The sequence below is a fragment of the Perca flavescens genome, chromosome 14 (assembly GCF_004354835.1).
Source record: "Perca flavescens isolate YP-PL-M2 chromosome 14, PFLA_1.0, whole genome shotgun sequence".
Taxonomy (NCBI): Eukaryota; Metazoa; Chordata; class Actinopteri; order Perciformes; family Percidae; genus Perca; species Perca flavescens.
Window position 1 is genome coordinate 15,502,831 of NC_041344.1, and position 20,583 is coordinate 15,523,413.

Here is a 20,583-nt window from a genome sequence, read left to right on the forward strand (position 1 = left end):
AAGAGTCATAGAAATAATGTTTTGGAGAGAAAAACGGGATGTGACGATAGAAAAAGTAAAAGTAAGAAAACTTCAAAGTTTCACTTAGTTAATACAAATAACACTATTGTAAGAATAACTAGTTAGAAATCCATATAAAATGCACAGAACACAAATGTTAACAAATTATAAACATATTTTAACATATGAGAGGCAATTCATAGCCAATCCTTTTCACTTACAATTATAAATAACTATTCTCTCATACTGTATATAAAAACATGCCTTTACTCATTTAAACCAACTACGCTGTAATACAGGTAAAACGAGTCTGTAGGGGAATAAATAGAAAGGAATGTAGAAACTTTGTTTAACAATGAGGTAAGTATTTGATAAAGAAATACAACAAGAGCAAAACTGTGGGGTTGGAGATTAGATTCCAGATATTGCAGGACTAAACTTGTTTCTCATGAGCTCTGAAACATATGTCGCTGTATTACATGTCTCATCTATGTATTGTCTTTCAACATATTTCCCTTCACTCTCTGCGGTTCATATTACAGATTTACATCCATCAAAATACACATTTTCTTTCCCACGTGATGGTGAAATCTCCAATCACAGGAGATGTGTTTTCAGGGTAGTTTGACTCCTTTGAGCTGCAGAAACTCACCTCAAAAACACAGTTGGAGGTGAGGCTCGGTCACACAATGTTCCCACATAATACAAACGTGATCAAACTCAATATTAAACAGGGTACAGCATTAAATAATACATTGTATGACAATATCAGAATATAAACCGTCAGCAAGTAAAGCACTTTGGATTAAAAGAAAATATCCAGTGCTCACTGCTCGTTTTTTCAGTTTTTGTCATTTGTCCTTCATGTTCCCAAAAAATAGTGTATTAGTGCTGTTAGTATTTCTAACTGCAAATCACCACTTTATAGCAGACAGGAGAACCTGCTCAGTTGGTGACACTAAAATGTAAACTTGTTGCTTCACATGACTGCCATGTGAAGAAGTCGGAGTTGTGCAATCGATCCGCTTTCCAAACACAGATCTTCACTCCTTTTTGCGCAGATTCTCAAGCTTATTTAGCAGAAAGTCCCAGAGTAGTATTAACAGAGCGATTTAGCAAGTTAAAGGGGAACTACGCTCATTTTCAAAATTCATACATGTTATTCCTATGGTCTAGGACAGTCCAAAAATATCAGTTAGAGAATTTCTCCCATCTAGCGTTGAGATCATATATCACAATCAACTCTCTCGCACCACACAGTTCAAAGTACGTATTGCAGCTACGGTAGCCTTCACGCTTCAAAAAGCCGGTCTCTCGCTCTTTTCAATATCCTTTTTCTGGGCGAAGAGGACTCCTGTTCCTGAAATTTGGATTTTGAATATGTGTGGTCCTCCATGTTTCCTTCTTCAAACTTGCCGGGGCCGGGAAGCTACAATACCCATTAGCAGCATTAGCAGCAACTGTGACTTTATCATGTGACAGCAAAAACGCGAAAGGCGGAGCAGTATGCCCTGTATGTCCCTTACCAGCTAACGTATTTCAAGCTGGTGCATGAATACGGAGCGTCTACCCCAGTTCGTGCGAATGCAAATGTAACATTTCAAGCCTAAAGGAATACTTGGTATTGATGATGGTTGAAGTTTGTGAACGGGCAATACAGATTTTGATAATGAACGACTAAACATGTTACACACTGGACCTTTAACATGAACAACTCTCTCCCAAATCCAAAAACTTGAGTGCTAAAACTCAAATTTATGATGTCATCAAGTATCAGGTCTGGAACTTCTCCATAGGCAATGAATTTGGAAAGATGTTATAGATGACACAGAGCACCCAGGGGAATGTTCTGAGTATATGGGAAAATTTTCTGTTCCATTTGGGTATACAAACAGAAAGAATACAAAACATTCTGTGGGTCCCCAAAATCTCTCATTCTATGGAGCAGCTCCAGATTATATACTTAATGACATCACAAGTTTGGACTTCAATCTATGGTTTCTGGCTTTGAGAGAGTAGCTCAAGTTTCAAAAATATTGACTGAACTTTCCGAGGCCATGGAAATAACTAATTGAAATTATTAATGTAGGTGTTGTTCCCCTTTAAGAACTTGTACTCCAACTTCATAATAAGTCCATTTCCAGACAGTCAAACGCTCTATTCCACCTTCCAGATGGCGACCTTTCCGTCGTTTTTGCCAGCTCCGCTGAGGACGTACCGATCCTCCGCTGAGCAGAGCGCCGTCACCTTGTCGTTGTGACCGTGAAGCTCCTTCAGGATCTGGTGGCGTTCAATGTCCAGGATGTAAATTTTTCCTTTGGTAGAGCTGCGGCCAACACCCCCGACCCACACCTGGAGACACAAAGGGAGGAAGACACGTAGATTTATGTCACTGCCAGGTTTAAATTGCATTCGTAGATGCTTATATATATATATATATATATATATATATATATATATATATATATATATATATATATATATATATATATTTATATACACACTCATTCAATACAGGCCAAATGTTTTATTTTCAATGACTTTTTATTTTGTGACTATTTACTCACTCACTGAAGGCATCAAAACTATGAATGAACACATATGGAATTATGTACTTAACAAAAAAGTGTGAAATAACTGAAAACATGTCTTATATTTTAGATTTCTCAAAGTAGCCACCCTTTGCTTTTTTATCAATAAGGGAAAAACTTCCACTAATTAACCCTGACAAGGCACACCTGTGAAGTGAAAACCATTTCAGGAGACTACCTCATGAAGCTCATTGAGAGAACACCAAGGGTTTGCAGTGCCATCAAAGAAGCAAAGGGTGGCTACTTTGAGGAATCTAAAATATAAGACACGTTTTCAGTTATTTCACACTTTTTTGTTGAGTACATAATTCCATATGTGTTCATTCATAATTTTGATGCCTTCAGTAAGAATCTACAATATAAATAGTCATGAAAATAAAGAAACACATTGAATGAGAAGGTGTGTATATATATATATATATATATATATATATATATATATATATATGTGTGTGTGTGTGTGTGTGTGTGTGTGTGTGTGTGTGTGCGCATTAGTACTGTCCATAAACCTGATTTTTAACTTTGATCACGCAGTTACATCCGCTGCAGTCCTGTAGAGCCACACGGTGATAAGGTTTGGTAGTGTCCTTAATGTGCCAAATACACACTTCTCCTGAATCCACACAAACACTCCACAGCTCCTCCTTCTAATACACACACAGACACATGGAGGATAATGGGTCACACTTGAAAACACACCCAAAAGACACAATACAGACAAAGAGAGATATATTTAGTTTACAGCAAAGTGTGTGTGTGTGTGTGTGTGTGTGTGTGTGGGGTACCTCAGGTAACAGCAGTATAGAGCTGAATGTAGCTGTGGAGTCTCTTTGCTGCTCTGGTAGATTCAGACGATATTTTGTTGAACCGTTTCTCCACAGCTCCATTATATTGTCCCTGGAGCCTGGAGAGAAGTAAAGAGAGAGAAAGATTTTTCAATTTCACATCTCAGGTTCAACTCAGGTTCACTCATGTTTTAATGCACCAGCAAGAGAGTGTGAAACTTACAGCACCACAGCGTCCCGTTACAGCTGTAGACGGACTGCAGACGGTCACAGGAGAGGTGAATCTGCCTCTTCACCTGAGTGGTTAGTGACACAAAAATCACAATTATGAAGTGAAAGTTTTGGTATAAAACAGGAAGAAGGGAGGAGCATTCAGTAGAAGTTGCTCTGACCAGTGTGTTCATCTGACACGGTTGAATGAAAAATGTAATCCTTGAAATTAACCCATGAACTATCATATAATTTGACCTTTTTGTGAGAGTATATAGCATGCTGTTTTATTTACTACTCTAAAGAGAATTACATAACAAAGCGTTTGAAACTGACCTGTAGTGTCGCGACGTCCCACACCATGACACTTCCCTCTGCACTGCAGGAGTACGCCACCTTCTGGCTGAAGAACATTTGAACACTTTACATGTCACTCTGATGCCAACTTGATTCATACACACACATCTGTCACAGGGACTAAAGCCTCACTTCAGTGAAGTTAAATACAATTTAATTCAACAGCATGAAAGAGAAAAGGTGTGAAGTTACAACACAGCTTTACGGCTCAAAACTGTGTGTGTGCGTGTGTGTGTGTGTGTGTGGAACGCACACTCCGAAAGCTGTGGGAAGCAGGCATTTATGCTTCAGGTCCCAGCATGGCTATTATGGTTTCCATGTAGCGTGCAAAGTTCTATGTATATGTTTTGACCAGTCTTTATTTGGCATGCCTTCTTATATCAAAATGCTTGGAATTCATCTCCTCAGGACAAATAACTCATGCAAAGCTCTCTTCCTAAAGCATGAAACTGCTGTCAAGGACGGTCCTTTAATTTCAAATATTGTGCTAATCATCTGTTAAAAATAAAAGCCACTTTTAAGGATGGCATGTTGCTGTGTGTGTGTGTGTGTGTGTGTGTGTGTGTTTTGACCTGTATTTGTCTGTGTTAAGCGCCAGTCCAGTGACCTCTGCCCTGTGTTCAGTCAGCTGTCTGTTACAGACCATGGCCACCATGCTGATGATGTAGATAACCGAATCTTCAGAGCCCATCCAGATCTGGTCCTTATCAACTCCCAGCATGCAGTTCTGAAAACAGAGAGAACATAACATCCGGCCGTCGGCAGATATGAGAGAATTATAGGTTTTAAGACTAAAAATAGGAAACTTTCGGGGCCAATTTCTTGATGAATAATTGTTATTTTGTTGTTATTTTGAAATGGGGGCCACAGAGAGGCTGTTAAGAGGATGCAACAAAAGGGCTCACATGTAGTCTACAAGCTTCTCTAGTATTTATAGCTGCATTTAATGTACTGTACATCAGTGATACTAGTTTCCTTTAGAACAACAAGGTACGTGATTAATAATTAGTCAAAATATAAATTAGTTGATTGACAGAAAATTAATTGGCAAGGATTTGCGGCTTTTCTTTATCTTATGTGATCGTAAATTGATTACTTTTGGGTTTTGGACTAATGGTCGGACAAACCAAAACATCTAAAAGACGTCATCTTGGGCTTTAAGCAAATGTGACAAACATTTTTCTACAGTGTCTGAGAGAACTCAAAGCACTGCAACTTGGAAAAACATAGAGTACATGTGAAATTGCTTTGTCTTTTCTTCAGGTGCAGTGTGTTACGATCTCTTGGCCAACTTTTCTTTTCTCAAGAGTAGCAGGCATGTATGATTGCAAGTAGATTAGGTTATGCACAGTGATAAGCATTATATTGGGCTTGGGTTAAACAGAAAGTGCTGAGAGTTCAGTGTGGAAGGACATCAATTTATAGCAATAGTACTAAAGTTAAGTTCTCCACTAGGTGGTAGCATTGTCTAATAAACTACACTAGTTACTAAAAACACTGTGCTCTAAACACTAGTACATCTTAAAGCTATAGTGCGTAGTTTCTGTCTCCCCCATGAGGAATTGGGTGACAACAACACTGTTGGCACATGATACAAGCCTTCCGTGATCGCGCGCTGCCACCACCCCTCCTCCATGCAGTTGCTGGTAGCCAAGGAGGACACGAGAATTAAAAATCATGATGGACTCTTCAGAAGAGGTAATTATCTTCACTTGTGCTTCTGCGCACAAAAGTTTGCCAGAAGAGAAAATCTTCTGAGCCAAACGGAGAAATACAGAGAGAGTTGTGTGGAGCTGATAGTCTTAATTAGCTTTGTAGCAACTCATTTGGCAATGGCTTGAATGTAATCTTCATTAATATCAAAAAGTTATGCACCTTACATCTCATTTAGGGCTGGGATGATTCGTCGACGTAGTCAACGTCATCAATTACGTAAATGCGTCGACACAAATAATTTGCGTTGACACGTCACTAAATCAAATAAATAAATAAAACTCACGTGCAAATTAACTAATGTAATGCGGAACTACTGTTAGATATGTGGGTTCTAGGGGCACCTAATCTGTACCTCCGCCTTAGCTCTGAAGCTAGCCGAGCTCCACCGCCTATATGCAGGTTTTTGTCAGGTCGACGGTCCAGTGAGTGAGTCAGAGATAGCAGCACGAAAGAACGAGTATGGCGAGTGGTGGCTGCAGCCTGGAGCTTCCTGTGTCATGTCCTCTTGTCTAATGCCGTCCCCGCCTCAAAAACTTCAGTCTTCGGGTCAGTTCCAGTAGTAGGCTACAGGCGAGAGAGTGGTGGATAAGACGAGGACTGTGTGTTGGCGTTGTTCAGCAGTTGTTGGGTATGTGAGTGGAAATACATCTAACATGCTAACGCATATCAGACGCCATCACCCAGATGTGACAATCACTGGAACTGTCCAACTGTCCAACTTCTCCTCCCTACAGTGCTTAACCAGCCTTTAGATACAAATAATTAAAGTTAAATTAAAGGAAGAAGAGCTTGGATGTTAAACAAGAGCTTATTCATTATTTTACCTACCACTGTTTAAAAAAAGCAAATACAGGCTACTCTTTTTGCACTTGCTCCGTTTACTTTAAGTTTTTATTTTTGTATTCCTCCGGAAAGTGACTGTATTTTGTGGTTGGATTGATAGCTACATCTGGCTTCAGGTTGCACTACAAATTAATTTTACTTGAACAGTGCAGTGTTAAACTATTTTAATAAATAGAGATTTGAACCTTATTGAAATTTATTTTGTGTAAATTGTTAATAATTGAGCAATGGGTAAATAATTGCTAATTGAAAATTTAATCGTTAGATTAATCGAAAAATTAATCGTTAGATTAGTCGACTAATTGAAAAAATAATCGCTAGATTAATCGTTTAAAAAATAATCGTTTGGGACAGCCCTAATCTCATTACTTACATCATAGTCTGTTTTTACAGATTCAAACTTGACCAACAAAAACACATAGCATCACTCATATTTAAAAATGTGATATTAGCTCGTCCACAAAATGTCAGTTATTTTTCAGTTGCTATCTTAATCACCTGTCATGCTTCAAGTAATTACTGTACAAGTAAGAGCATTATGCAAATGTTTAACACATGACCTAGCAGTGAACAACTGTGTACAAATGTTAAGATTGAGCCTAGAGAAAAAATACACACTCATACTGGAACATAGGTTAACATAGTCCATGTGACTGTGACCTGCATGCTTGCAGTAGAGGCCAGTGATTAGCACGGACCCCTAAAACTTCACGCTCATCCTCCACTTCATCTACCCAGAACATTCTCCAAAGAGCTTTAAGACACTCTACACAACTTTCACTTGTTTGTATTTTGTTAAGAAAGTCAAAGTTTGCAGAGAAAATGTTTTGGTCTTATGGGGAAAACACACTGTAAACTCCCCAACACATATGCTTTGCAAGTCTGAAGATGAAGTGAAGCGTACAGGAATAAACCCGAGGATAACAGTTTTATCTGTATCTGATGTCAGTGGCATGCATTTTCTCGCTAAGAGAGTTCACTTAAAGTTCCTGGGACTTTTAGTCCCAGATACTTTTTTCAAGAAACTAAAAGATTCCTTCAGCCTATTTTTATCTGTAATCCAACCAAATTTTAAAGACACGTGAAGATTTGGCAAATTTGCGTCCGCTGACGTCTGAAAAAAGCAATAAGAAAACTTAATTTAGACCAGGGATGTCAAACTCAACTTCACTAAGGGCCACACTGGAAAATAAGAATCACATCAAGGGCCAGACATGTATAGTTTATTGACATGCTTGTGTGTGTGTGTGTGTGTGTGTGTGTGTGTGTGTGTGTGAGTATGTGTGTGTGTGTGTGTGTTTTTACCAGTCTTGCATTCCCAACGTGGCAGGTGTGTGTGAGGGACCAGCTGGAGGCATCAAACACCATCACCTTCCCCATGCTCACAGATACCCATAACTGACCTGAAACACACACACACACGCAGTATTTATCAGTTATTTGGCAGTTATTTGGCAGTCCCTTATCACAAACTTGTGACCTACAGCTGCCAGTGTTTATTCTTTCAGGAGGCCAAGCAGGGCATGTGAATATCAGCCAACAGTTTGAATGTAAACCCTTCATGTTCAAAACTATTTTTCTGCTGCAGGACTCCACCCAGCCTTCACCTAACGGTCAGATATCCTCCAATGTATTCAGCGCTATTTAAAAGCATCGCTGGCCGAGAGAGAGAGAAAAAAAAAGTTTCATCCTGTATATCATAGGAGCGAAACAGAGGGACATTGAGGGGAAGGAGAGAGAAATAGAGAGGGAGTGGAGAACGAGAGAAAAAGAGGGAGAGATGGGGTGGGAAGAAAAGTAGGAGTGAGATGGCCATACGCCAGGAATTCAATTCACTGACCTATATACAAACCAGAGAGAGAGAGAGAGGCAGAGAGAGAGGATGTGAATAGCCAGATTTGTTCTTCTCACCAACAGAATTCTGAGAGCTGACTGCTATAGAAGAACTAAACAGTGTCTGTATATGTGGGCATCACTGAGTATGAGTGTGCATGAGTGTGTTAGTGCTGGGGTCAGTATGCCACCAGCCGGGCATCTAACTAGCCCCAGATGGTCGGCCCACTGAAGGCAATGGCTTTGTAGTTCTTTTCAAGCTGTTTCCTCTCAGTCATCCAGCCACGTAACGCGCCAGTCTGTCTGCCGCAGCATAATAAAGTCAAAGGACTGTATACAAAGGCTAAACAGTAAACAACTATTTTGTTTTAATGTCAAATGTGAAGGCTGGGATTTCCTGATGGGTGACGTATCAAAAGAAAAAAAACGCATAAGTGTCGTAAAGTTTTGGGCTACCAAACAAGCTGCCAGAACAGTTTCACTGCTCCTTGGTGTAATGTTGTACCCGTCTCTGGAACTCTACTGGAGGACTAAATACCATTTTTTCAAAAGATTCTCCCTCATTTGGTGTTTTTATGATGTGAGGGAAAGCACTATCTAACTATCTATTATCATTCCAAAATCTCCCATAGGTGTTCAAACATGTTGAAATCTGGTGACACTTTGTGTCTTATGTGGAAGTTTCTGCATTCATTGTTTCTTCACTCTTTTATTCAGGTTTTTCTTTCATTTTTTACTGGATTATATATATTTAATATCAGTATAGCAAGTATATCCATAGGTCATACGTCTCTAAATGAACTCCACTGTTGAACACTTTGTGCCCTTTGGCTCTCGGGGATCAGTTATTTCATGGCTAAATAGATTCTTACCAAATGCATGGTAAGTGTTGAACCAAAACTTGCATTTTCAAAATTATTCAAAAGTAAACTACATTTTCTCTATCCCATACCTTTGTCTCTATCCCATACCTTTGTAAATAGCTTTTAAGTCAGTAAAAATATGTCAGTACATTTTGTTTAAGGCAAAAGTGCTTTTTTTCATTTTAATATTTCAGTAAATACTAAAATTGTGTATGTTCTTCATCAGCATGGCTTCAAAAACTATTTTTGTAAAATAAAGTATTTATAGGGAGCTTTTCACTACAGGAGAGGAGCAAACTGGCTTCATGTGCTTTCAGCATTTAATTTTGTAAAGCTTTGTTTTCTACATTAAATGATCTTAGTTTTAACTGTGTTCCTATATTATTTTAGATCTGTTATAGCCACTGCTAGTTTTACTATGAATACATAGTAGGTGAGCTTCTTCTTGCTTTTACTCTCTTGTGGAGTGGGGGAATTACAGGCCAAAACTTGGCCAAACGTTTACTGTATGTCACACCTGATGCTGATGTGTTTACTATCGCCTTGAGAGAAATGAGATTCTCTGCCTTATTCTGCGCTTTCACACAATTTCATAGCTCCCATTTGAAAGGTGGAATTGTATATTTATGCCAATTTTAACCGGGAGGAGAGGCTTCCCTCCCTTTACATTCCTAAATTTCTGTCCGACTTCCTTTTGTAGTTTTTAGAAACTTCATGTGCAGCTTTATGACCGTCTGTCTTGTTATGTTAAAGTGAGTGAGAGAGAGAGAGAGAGAGAGAGGTGATGACAAAGCAAAGGTCATGTGTGTGTATTTGCCAGTCAGTGTCAGGGACCGTGTGTTGGTGTCACAGTTGAAACTCTGGATTGTGAAACTCCCGAGAGAGAGAGAGAGAGAGAGAGAGAGTTTTCATTGGGGTAATAACAAGAACCCTTAAGGGACTGCTTGGCTACGGTTTGTACCTGGTGTGTATAGAAGTACATCTACAGCCTGAGGTGCAGCGAGCTCCACCGAGGGGTTGATTTTGTGCTTCAGCGTCTCTGCAGTTGTCTTGGGAACCATCATCGGCACTAAAGACACACAAACCACTGTTAAAAGAGGGGTAACTAAACGTTCACAGGTGGTGAATGCACAAGCATGCACCGAAAAACCCCAAACAGCAAAAACCTCTGATGAATCATTATGTACTAAGGAACACATCAAGTTTCCAAATGTTGTCAAACTATTCGTGAGTGTCTTTGGTATGCAAATTGCATTAACCCTCATGTTGTCTTCTCGTCAACCATTAAATTGTCCTTCCATGTCAAAATTAAATATTATTTTTTTGGTGCTTTTTCCCAACGTTTATGTCACTTTTTCCAAAGCTTTCTTTATTCATGGTCAATAAACCTAATTTAAATGACATTATAGCAATTTTTTTGTTAAACAAAGCAGAAATTATGATTTACTAAGACTAACAGTTGAGATCAGAGGATGTTGAGTGGATCACAGACGGGTTTATATCAAAGTTTAGTCAGGATGCTGTTTTGAAACTATTGACTTTTTTTTCCAAATGCTATAAAATTGAATAAAATTCAATGAAAGTAATCATTTATTTTATCTGCGTGGAACATTCTATTGGTTCTCTGTAACGTAAATACATAGATCCATGTTATTTGTGGGTAATTTGGTTGAACCCATATTTCTGATTTTAAAAAAAACTTGAAAACGGGTCCAATTTGACCCGAGGACAACACAAGGGTTAACCAAAGTAAAGCAAACATTACAGAACCTACAACAATAATCACCACTACCTTCCATCTTGATGCGGTCAAAGTGAGCCAGCTTTGAAGCAGCGTAGATGGCCTTATTGCTCTGAAGGCTGCCCACTACTGCGTCCATTAACAAGGCGTTGGTCAGAGCCTGCTGCATGTACTGGGGGTCCTGGAGACAAAGAGCCATTTTCACTTACATTTAAACTTGACATGAAGCACCTTTCAAATAAGTACACAGAACCTTAAAAAAAAAGTGATTTAAAAAAAGAGGCATAAAACAAAATTCTAGATGCAAAGTCAAAGAGATGTGGTCTTTGAGACTAAAGGTTTACAAATATTGAAAAAAAAAGTTAAACATAAGAAAGATGTCCACTTTAAAAGTGATAGTGTTTTAGCAAGTCTGGAAACATTGATTTAAGGGTGTGAACAGTGGTATGGATTCAATTCTAAATGTAAACAGGCTTTGATAAGGGTTAGGGTTAGGGTTCTACATCTTTGAGGGTCTTACAAAAAGATGCTGTGTTACAATAGAAAGTAGAATATGTCTTGATTATTTGGTTTAAATCTTGGTGCAATGCTGCCAGATTTCTTAACAATACTGCTGCTTATGCTGCCTGTTGAACAATCTGGATGTCAATGTACATTCATAATATACTGGAGTAGAGGACATCTAACAGTGAGAAAAGAGCGGAGCGAGAGATCTGGTTTCACAAAGGAAACCCCTCTATGTTCAAGTGTGTGTATTTATGTTCATGTTCGCCGTAGGGAATTTCAACCACACCTACCAAAGGTCACTGAAGTTCACAATGAATGGCATAGACACACACACACACACACACACACACAAACACACACGCGCACGCACACGCAGGCAAGTTATTCATAGTCATTCATGCATTTATTCCTCTCTTTTCTGATTTCAGCCCCTTTTCTCCCCCACACGTACACCATATTCTCATACTGACACACAAATACTCACATACACCCTTCAGTCACAGCTTTACCTTGTGTTGGTCAGCTATGTTGCGCCCGGCCCACATCTCTTTGACCATCAGGTTCCATAGCTCGGTCTCTGTTTTCAAATTGGCCTCGAACGTCTCTCTCCTGCCCTGAACACGCAGCTTCAGGCTGGGGATTCGCAGAAGCAGGAAAGGAGCCGAGGACACTTTCACCTCCTACAGGAAACGAGACAAAGGCAGGCCTATCTGCATTGTTCAATCCACCCGTCTTTTTACCTTAGTCCTTATTGGAAGCACTACCTTTAACCCTCCTCACCTCTACTCGTAACCTTTCTTCTGCTCACTTTAATCTCATTTGTAAATACACAGGAGCCTAATCACTTGACTCAAAAGGTCCTTGGTCCTTTCTCTTGTCTCACCTGCAAATCTCGGTACTGTGCCACCTCCACGTATCCCGGTCGTCCGTCGGTCAGCAGAAAGAGCCGTCGCTGGGTCATGGCGATCTTCCCCACACCGCGACTTGTCTTGACAGAGGAGGACAGCTTGAAGACACACTCGCTGGGCTCAATATGCTCCAAGACGGACGCTGGCAAGCACACCTGACAGTCACATAAAAACAGCTGATATCACTGACTTCTACTGGTTAAGTAAAACTTTTTCAACTTTTCATTTCAAGGTTTTCATTATAAGTCTTTATTGGCCTTGATATTAAAGGATGTTCAAAAATATTACATGTATGCATTACTACAGTAACACAATTTGTAAAATTGCACACACCCTTTAGTTATTAGTTATTATAAATCAAATATATTCATTAAATTCATCTCTATATGGTCTTTTCGTGTTTTTCTTGATGAAAAGTATACTCATTCAGTTTGCAGTTAAGAAACAAAATCAATTAAATAGTGTTGTTCATTGCTCAATCTTAATAAGTTTAATTTACTCATAGGTCACATATTGCAATATTGTTGCCACGTTTTCCAAGATCTTTTCTTCCTTCCTATATATTCTTCCTATATATATATATATACATACACACACACACACACATATATATATATATATATATATATATACTTACAAAGAATGCAAAAATCTACAATTTTAATCATATGTACATTCTAACAGTGAAAGACAGAATCCCAAAGAAAATTCCAGAAAATCACATCATATGAATTTATTAAAATTGATAACCATCTGATGAGGAAAAACAAGTATTTGACACCCTGGACAAACAGCATGTTAATATTTTGTAGAAAAGCCATTATTGGCCAGCACAGATGTCAAACGGTTTTTATAGTTGGTGACAAGGTTTGTGCACATTTCGGCAGGGATGTTGGCCCACTCCTCCCTGCAGACAGCCTCCAAATCATTCAGGTTCCGAGGTTGTCGCCTGGCAACTCGAATTTTAAGCTCCCTCCAAAGATTTTCAATTGGATTCAGGTCTGGAGACTGGCTAGGCCACTCCAGAACCTTGATGTGCTTCTTCTTCAGCCACTCTTTTGTTGCTTTGGCGGTGTGCTTAGGGTCGTTGTCGTGCTGAAACACCCATCCTCGACCCATCTTCAGCTCTCTCACTGAGGGAAGGAGATGTCGGTCCAGAATTCCACGATACATGGCCCCGTCCATCCTCCCCTTAATACGATGGAGTTGTCCCGTCCCCTTGGCTGAAAAGCACCCCCAAAGCATGATGTTGCCACCACCATGCTTGACGGTGGGGATGGTGCTCTTTGGGTTGTACTCGGTGTTCTTTGCCCTCCAAACACGACGAGTTGAGTTGAGGCCAAAAAGTTCTATTTTGGTCTCATCTGACCACATCACCTTCTTCCAGGCCTCTTCTGAGTCGTCCAGGTGGTGAATGGCGAACTTCATGCGGGCCTGTACATGTTTCTTCTTGAGCAGGGGGACCTTGCGTGCGCTGCAGGATTTCAATCCATGACGGCGTAGTGTGTTACCAACCGTTTCTTTTGTAACTGTGGTCCCAGCTGCCTTCAGTTGATTCATCAGTTCCCCCATTGTGGTTTTGGGATGATTCCTCACCGTTCGCATGATCAGGGACACCCCACGAGGCAAGATCTTGTGTGGAGGCCCAGACCGAGGGAGGTTGGCGGTGGTGTGGTGCTTCTTCCATTTCCTGATAACTGCACCGACAGTTGATCTTTTCTCTCAAGTTGCTTTCCGATTCTCTTGTAGCCCATCCCAGCCTTGTGCAGATCAACAATCTTGTCCCTGATGTCCGTAGAAAGCTCTTTGGTCTTGCCCATGGTGGTGATGTTGGATGCTGGTTGTTTGGGTGTTGACAGGTGTCTTTTATACAGGTAACAAGGTGAGGCAGGTGTATTTGATGTAGATAATTGGTTCGGATTGGGGCTGTGTCTTAAAGAAAGACTAACTGACTTGTAGGAGCCAGAATACTTGCTGTTTGTCCAGGGGGTCAAATACTTGTTTTTCCTCATCAGATGGTTATCAATTTTAATAAATTCATATGATGTGATTTTCTGGAATTTTCTTTGGGATTCTGTCTTTCCCCGTTAGAATGTACATATGATTAAAATTGTAGATTTTTGCATTCTTTGTAAGTGGGCAAACCCCACTGTATGTGTATATGTGTATATATATATATATATATATATATATATATATATATATATATACACACACACACACACACATATATATATATATATATTAAGGGCTGTCAATCGATTAAAAAAATTAACTAATTAATTGCACAATTTGCTGTAATTAATCGCGATTAATCGCTTTTTTAAATTGAGACTGAAGCTTATAATAATGGATATTTAAATGCTAAATCATTTAACTTTGCAAATATGAAGAAAAAAACAAACAAGGAAAGGTTCTGCTAAGTTCAGAATGTTTAATATCTTTCAGAACAACAGCAGCAACAATTTGGCTTATTTAGTTCTGCTGAAGGCTGCTGAAACGGCTAGAAACTGTCTGACTTGAGAGCAGATTTTTGTCACCGTCCCCGGCTGCTGTCGCCTGCTCTCGTCTACTTTACAGGCGAGGAGCAGTTCATCTCCAACGAGCCGAGAGTTCAGTCGGCGGCAGGGCAGTCGGGACTCACCCGGAAATGGCGAGCGGAGTGAGGTGACGTGACTCGTCTCTCAAAATCTGACGAAAATCTTCTAAACTGACCTTTGTTGAGCTGAAATGAAGACAGATTCAGCAACTGCACGGCCTATTTCTCGCTTAAAATGTTTTCAGAAACATGTTTCAGTGAACTATTTTAGTACAATATGAGATCGTATTCTGAACGGCTGCCATGACAGTCTGGCTCTCAATATCCGGAGAAAACAAACCCATGTGACGCGTTCGTCCAATCAGCTGCGTTAATTTCGTTAATTTTTTTTAACGACTTAAATATTAAAAAATTAACGCAAAAATTAACGCGTTAATTTTGACAGCCCTAATATATATATATATATATATATACACTACCGGTCAAAAGTTTGGGGTCACTTAGAAATTTCCATTCCACTCCATTCCAGACACAATACCTGCTGAGATCAGTTGTATTGTTTTTTTTAACCAGGGCAGCAGTTTTCAGATTACATTATTTGCTTACATAATTGCAAAAGGGTTCTCGACTGTTGTAGGAAGAAGTGGCTGAAGAAACACTTGAAATTCATGCTTTTTGGTCTAAACGTCATACCCAAATTAAAAGTGGTACAGCTCCCATATACTTTGACACTCAGGGGTGTGCCTGATATCATTGGAAAGGTGATTGATGTGGGTTTGTTTGTGTATTTGAGAAGTGTTGTATTTTGTAGTTTTTTGGCTTTTTTATTTGCACTTTTCAAATAGAAATAAAAAAACGCACAGACATATTTGTAGAAAAGAATTCATATAAAATCCATTTTTGAGTCTTTTAGCTTCTGAATTTTTTTCTGTAGTAAGCTGAGACGTGCTAATGCTAATGCTGTGTTGTCTGTCACCTGTCAGATGTGTTTACGGCAGTGTATTTTAATAATTTTACAGATTTATAACTTGGACAGAAATAAAAAATCTCCATTCTAGCCTCTGTAACTCTGTGTCAGTAAGGCCTAGAATCACCCTGACACAACTTGAGTGTTTCCTTTCCAATGATATCAGGCACACCCCTAAGTGTCAAAGTATATGGGAGCTGTACCACTTTTAATTTGGGTATGATGTTTAGACCAAAAAGCATGGAATTTTAAGCATTTCTTCAGCCACTTCTGTCTACAACAGTCGAGAACCATTTTGCAATTATGTAAGCACATAATGTAATCTGAAAACTGCTGCCCTGATTAAAAAAAACAATGCAACTGATCTCTGCTGGTATTCTGTCTGTAATGGAAATTTCTAAGTGACCCCAAACTTTTGACCGGTAGTGTATGTATATATATATATATATATATACACACACATACACATATATACATATATATATATACACATATATATACATATATATATATATATATATATATATATATATATATATATATATATATATATATATATATGTATGTCTTACAGATCTTGGCTGTGGATTACCATCACACTGCAACGCAATATTTCTCTCTTCCATCTATATGTCACACTACCCCATTACACTGTGAATGTGAACTTCACTGCAGAGGATGTGGCCAATACTGTATGTATGTTCAGGATTTGGGCCTTCAAGTTGTGTGTAAAGCCTACATACAGACCTCCTGTGCCTCAGCCTCAGTCTCTTTCCAAATGGTGTAGAAGACTCTAAACAACTCCGGACCAACCTGCTTCTGATGACCTGCAACAAACAACCACACACGCTCAACATTATGTATCCTGTTTTACTGTGTGTCAGCGAAGGCAGATGACTTGTGACGCTGAGTTTAAAAACTATATATTGATTTTCATTTACCAAGAAATGGTTGACACTTACAGAAATGCTCAGTTTCATACTCTCTAACACACATTCAAACATCTGGTAGCTGACCAGGCCAAGGCTCTGTCTCAGTCTAATCTGCCAGCATGCCTGCATTACAACAGTGACTATACAGTACACAGTCTGTGCACTCCCTCACACCCAACCAACATCCCATACGTGCACAGCCCTCTGTTAATGGCCACTGTGCATTAGTAAAGTTTAGTAAAGGGCACAATTTAAAAGAAAAAGCCAGTTTTATCATGACTTCAAACAACCACAGCAGGAAAATTACTTCATTTTGTCCAAAATCTCTGTTTCTCAATGAGTCACTTGCTGCAAATTAAAAGGGAAATGTGAAGTCAAGTACTCTGCAGTTGGATGTTGCAGGCATCTGTATCTCTTTCTCCAGTGCAGAAGAGGAAAGGAAATTTTGATGTTAGCTCACCAAACGGGACGTAAATTCCCTTTTTCCAATAACATAATGTGGAAGGCAAGATAAGCTGTCACTACAACCGTGCTTCCTGAAGAACAATTTCCAGCATGCAATGTTGGCTAAATCCTCAGCTTTTGAAAAAGTACCTCATCTCCCCCTCTCCAAACGCCCATCCTCCCCTACCTCTTATCTTAAATTAAAAACAAATATAATTACTCGGTTCAAAGTTCTTATGACTCAAATGTATTATCCTTCTTGTTTACTGTACATGGCCAATCTAAGATCACAGGAATGTTATCAGGTCACTGCAGCTTGCACAAGTTGCTACTGGCTGCTGTTTTCAAAATATAAAAATTTGCCAATAGCCACCAGCTAAAGGCCAGTAAATGACCACTGTAAGCCCTGGTTACAGCTACAACACCAAACTGCCCTGCATGACAAATTCTTCAAGAAGAGGAGAGGTAATGATTAACCTGAGTAATACATGTTTGCCTGCAAAAAGGGGGAAGAAGGGATGTAGTGGACTATTTGTGTGCATAAGTGTTTTTGTGTGTGTGTGTTTTTGTGTGTGTGTGTGTGTGTAGGCTGAGGAAGCAATTTCAAGTTTGTGAGAAAAGTATTGCAGGACAGCCTGTTTGATCGAAAGAGCAGAAAAAGGCCTGAGCTGCTCTCACAAATGTGCATTTACAGTACATAATATGGAGTTTTACAGTACAAACACACACGTACATGTATGCATATACAGTATACTACACTACTTACCTACAGTTAGAGCATCAAAGAGTCTATTTATGGTTCCTTGGTCTTTTACGATGCCGGACTCCTGGATACATTTCACAAACTCCCCCAGCTGCATGTATTTCTTCGGCAGCTGGAAACGCTTCACGGCATCTTCTTCGTGCCAGTTGCCGCTGCGAGCGTGTTCCCGCTCCTGGTCCCTCTTGACCTGACTGATGAGTCGTTTCAGTTCTGGCCGTCTGTCCGCCTGAGGAGAGATTCTGTCCATTATTATTCCAGCGCTATTCAATCACAGACGTTGTGATACAGCTCAGAGATGAATCAAGTTATTGATAACCATTAGATATCATTTTTTCTTGAGTTAATGGGGTTTCTTGCCAGATGACATGTCATGTGTTGTACATAATATGATTGCTTAAACTCAACGTGACCAACATATATATAAATCAGGTGCACTTCAATAGCAGAGTACAACACAGTGTCCTCATTCATGACGTGACCTCACACTGACCTGTAACCGTTCACCTTCTGGCAGAGAGTCAACCAGGGACTTAACCATCTGAGAAGGGAAGATATCTGAGTCAGTCTTATAGAGACTCTGGAAATCCTCCAGTGCATCCAGACGCCTGTTGGACACAGTGTTTACCAAACCTCGCAGGTAGTGGTACCTGGAAAGAAAGAAAGAAAGAAAGACAGAAAGAAAGACAGATGGATTGGGTTAGGTGTCTTACAAGGGCTATTTAGTTGTCTAGAAGTCAGTTGGTAATCTGTGTGCAACTTTATTTATAATCAATTAAAATGTTTTGATTTCTAAATTATTCACACAAAATGATACAATCACTGGTGTATAGTGATTCTGACAGTAAAGCGGCAGTCTCAGAAAAACTAATTTATATTTATTTTTACTGTGCTGTATGAGATTTGCAGTAATAGATTTTCAGTTTAATCAGACGCTAAAGCAAACCAATAAGCAAACTGCAATAAGCAAATCCCGCAAGTTCATTTTACAGCACATTTTAATATTCTTATGAAGATGCTGTTTAGTGATCACTAAACAGAAGTCTACAGTTGATGGTTCAAGTAAAACTTGTTAATCTGATTGAATCACAAACAAATACTGCGCCAGAAATACTAAAATCCTGTAGCAGCAGTTCTTGATGAAAGACCACTTTAAAGACCATTCAGATAATAAATACTGAATGTTTTTGTTTTTTTCAGCTAAACAGAAAAATATTAACAAATATTTTCTAGACTATCAGTTTTGTCTCCTCACAGCACCTGGCCAGCAGAGCAGACTCGTCAGGTGGTGTAGCGTTAATAGCCTTCCCCAGGGAAGAAACCATGTCAGAATAATAGTTCTGGACGTAATGAAAGGCCAACGGAGGAGGGAACTCCGGGAGGCGGAAAACCTTCACCGCTTTCAAATGAAACTTCAACCCTGGAAGGTGACAAAGGAAATTAGAAAAAGTTTGACTCTTAATTGACTTCCACTCTCCATTAATCCATTTCCTCCATCAGTACTGACCAACGTCAGGAGTAATCTTCCTGAGGGAGGCTGGTCTGTTGGAGCTGATGGTAGTCACAGTGTCATTGGCAGGTTGATCCAGGTTAGGCAGGCTGGCACCCAGCCGCTTGCTCAGTCTGTCATTAGGGCTGCTGTAGCTGCTGTAGCCAGTCCTGGACAGATCAGACATGAGAGGACGCCGAGGAGACTCTGTCATCGCACGATTCCTGTAGAAAGAAGAGGAGACAGATGTAGAGGTTTAGGTCGCGCTGACGGGGGGGGTGTCAATATTTATGCCATTACATGAGGGCAATTTAATGTTCATTTATCAGGGGATGTGCAGTGCAAAAACCCTAGATGTTTTTTGTTGTTTTGTTTTTTTACAGTATTTACATGTTTAAAAGCACACGTGTCTTCTACATAGTGTGCATTTCTTACTCTCTAAAACACCTGCGGATGGAAAGGTATGAGAACTAAATGAAAGCTGTTTTTCTTTGTTTTAGGGCCGCAACTAATGATTATTTTCATCAGCTATTAATCTGCCAATTATTTTCTCAAACAATAGATGAATTACTTGGTGGTTAAAAGGCCATGTGTTGTCCAACAGTTTAAAACTTAATTGATAGACTGTTAATAACCTAATTGTCTTAGCTCTACCCGGTTTAACAAGTATAAGAACTTTGGGGCAGACCTGAAATCCCTTAGTGTTGCCAGGTTACCTTTGTCTCTCAGTTATAACATCACACCAGCATTATACCTGTGCGCATGGTTACGTGTGTTTTGCTCCATGCGGCTGAAGGTGTCCCGTTTCCTGTTCAGCCTGTCTCGCAGGAATGAGTGGAAGATATGAGTTTCTAAAACCTGGACACAACATCAAAGAGAAGCAAGCAGCACAGAATGTTAGAGTTTGTGTGTGCTAGTGTGTGTGCATGTCTGTCGATGTAAATATGTGAGTGTACCTTCTTGTAAAAGGACTGGTCTGCTGGCTCCCTGGTCCTCAGAAACTCCTCACTGTTAAATACTCTGTGTTCATGGTTTAGAAAGTCCTGGACGCCTCTGACAAAGTGATAAAAAACGATGGATGGACATTGGAAAGTTACA

At 39.6% G+C, this 20,583-nt stretch overlaps 1 protein-coding gene across 1 annotated transcript in view; it reads right to left on the bottom strand.

Moving 5' to 3' along the window:
* Positions 1 to 1,533: 1,533 nt before the first annotated feature.
* The window catches only part of dennd3a (DENN/MADD domain containing 3a), a 34,125-nt gene continuing 15,075 nt past the window's right edge, over positions 1,534 to 20,583 (bottom strand). The window contains exons 13-30 of the mRNA XM_028597137.1: positions 20,442 to 20,538; positions 20,240 to 20,343; positions 19,504 to 19,709; positions 19,257 to 19,416; positions 18,490 to 18,646; positions 18,003 to 18,225; positions 16,608 to 16,687; positions 12,330 to 12,509; positions 11,956 to 12,126; positions 10,991 to 11,120; positions 10,160 to 10,267; positions 7,808 to 7,905; positions 4,516 to 4,670; positions 3,923 to 3,989; positions 3,600 to 3,672; positions 3,377 to 3,495; positions 3,101 to 3,238; positions 1,534 to 2,352 (exon numbers count right to left, since the gene is read on the bottom strand). Of these exons, the coding sequence (XP_028452938.1) occupies positions 2,158 to 2,352; positions 3,101 to 3,238; positions 3,377 to 3,495; positions 3,600 to 3,672; positions 3,923 to 3,989; positions 4,516 to 4,670; positions 7,808 to 7,905; positions 10,160 to 10,267; positions 10,991 to 11,120; positions 11,956 to 12,126; positions 12,330 to 12,509; positions 16,608 to 16,687; positions 18,003 to 18,225; positions 18,490 to 18,646; positions 19,257 to 19,416; positions 19,504 to 19,709; positions 20,240 to 20,343; positions 20,442 to 20,538 (2,461 nt within the window). The 3' untranslated portion in view covers positions 1,534 to 2,157. The remainder of the gene's footprint in view (positions 2,353 to 3,100; positions 3,239 to 3,376; positions 3,496 to 3,599; positions 3,673 to 3,922; positions 3,990 to 4,515; positions 4,671 to 7,807; positions 7,906 to 10,159; positions 10,268 to 10,990; positions 11,121 to 11,955; positions 12,127 to 12,329; positions 12,510 to 16,607; positions 16,688 to 18,002; positions 18,226 to 18,489; positions 18,647 to 19,256; positions 19,417 to 19,503; positions 19,710 to 20,239; positions 20,344 to 20,441; positions 20,539 to 20,583) is intronic.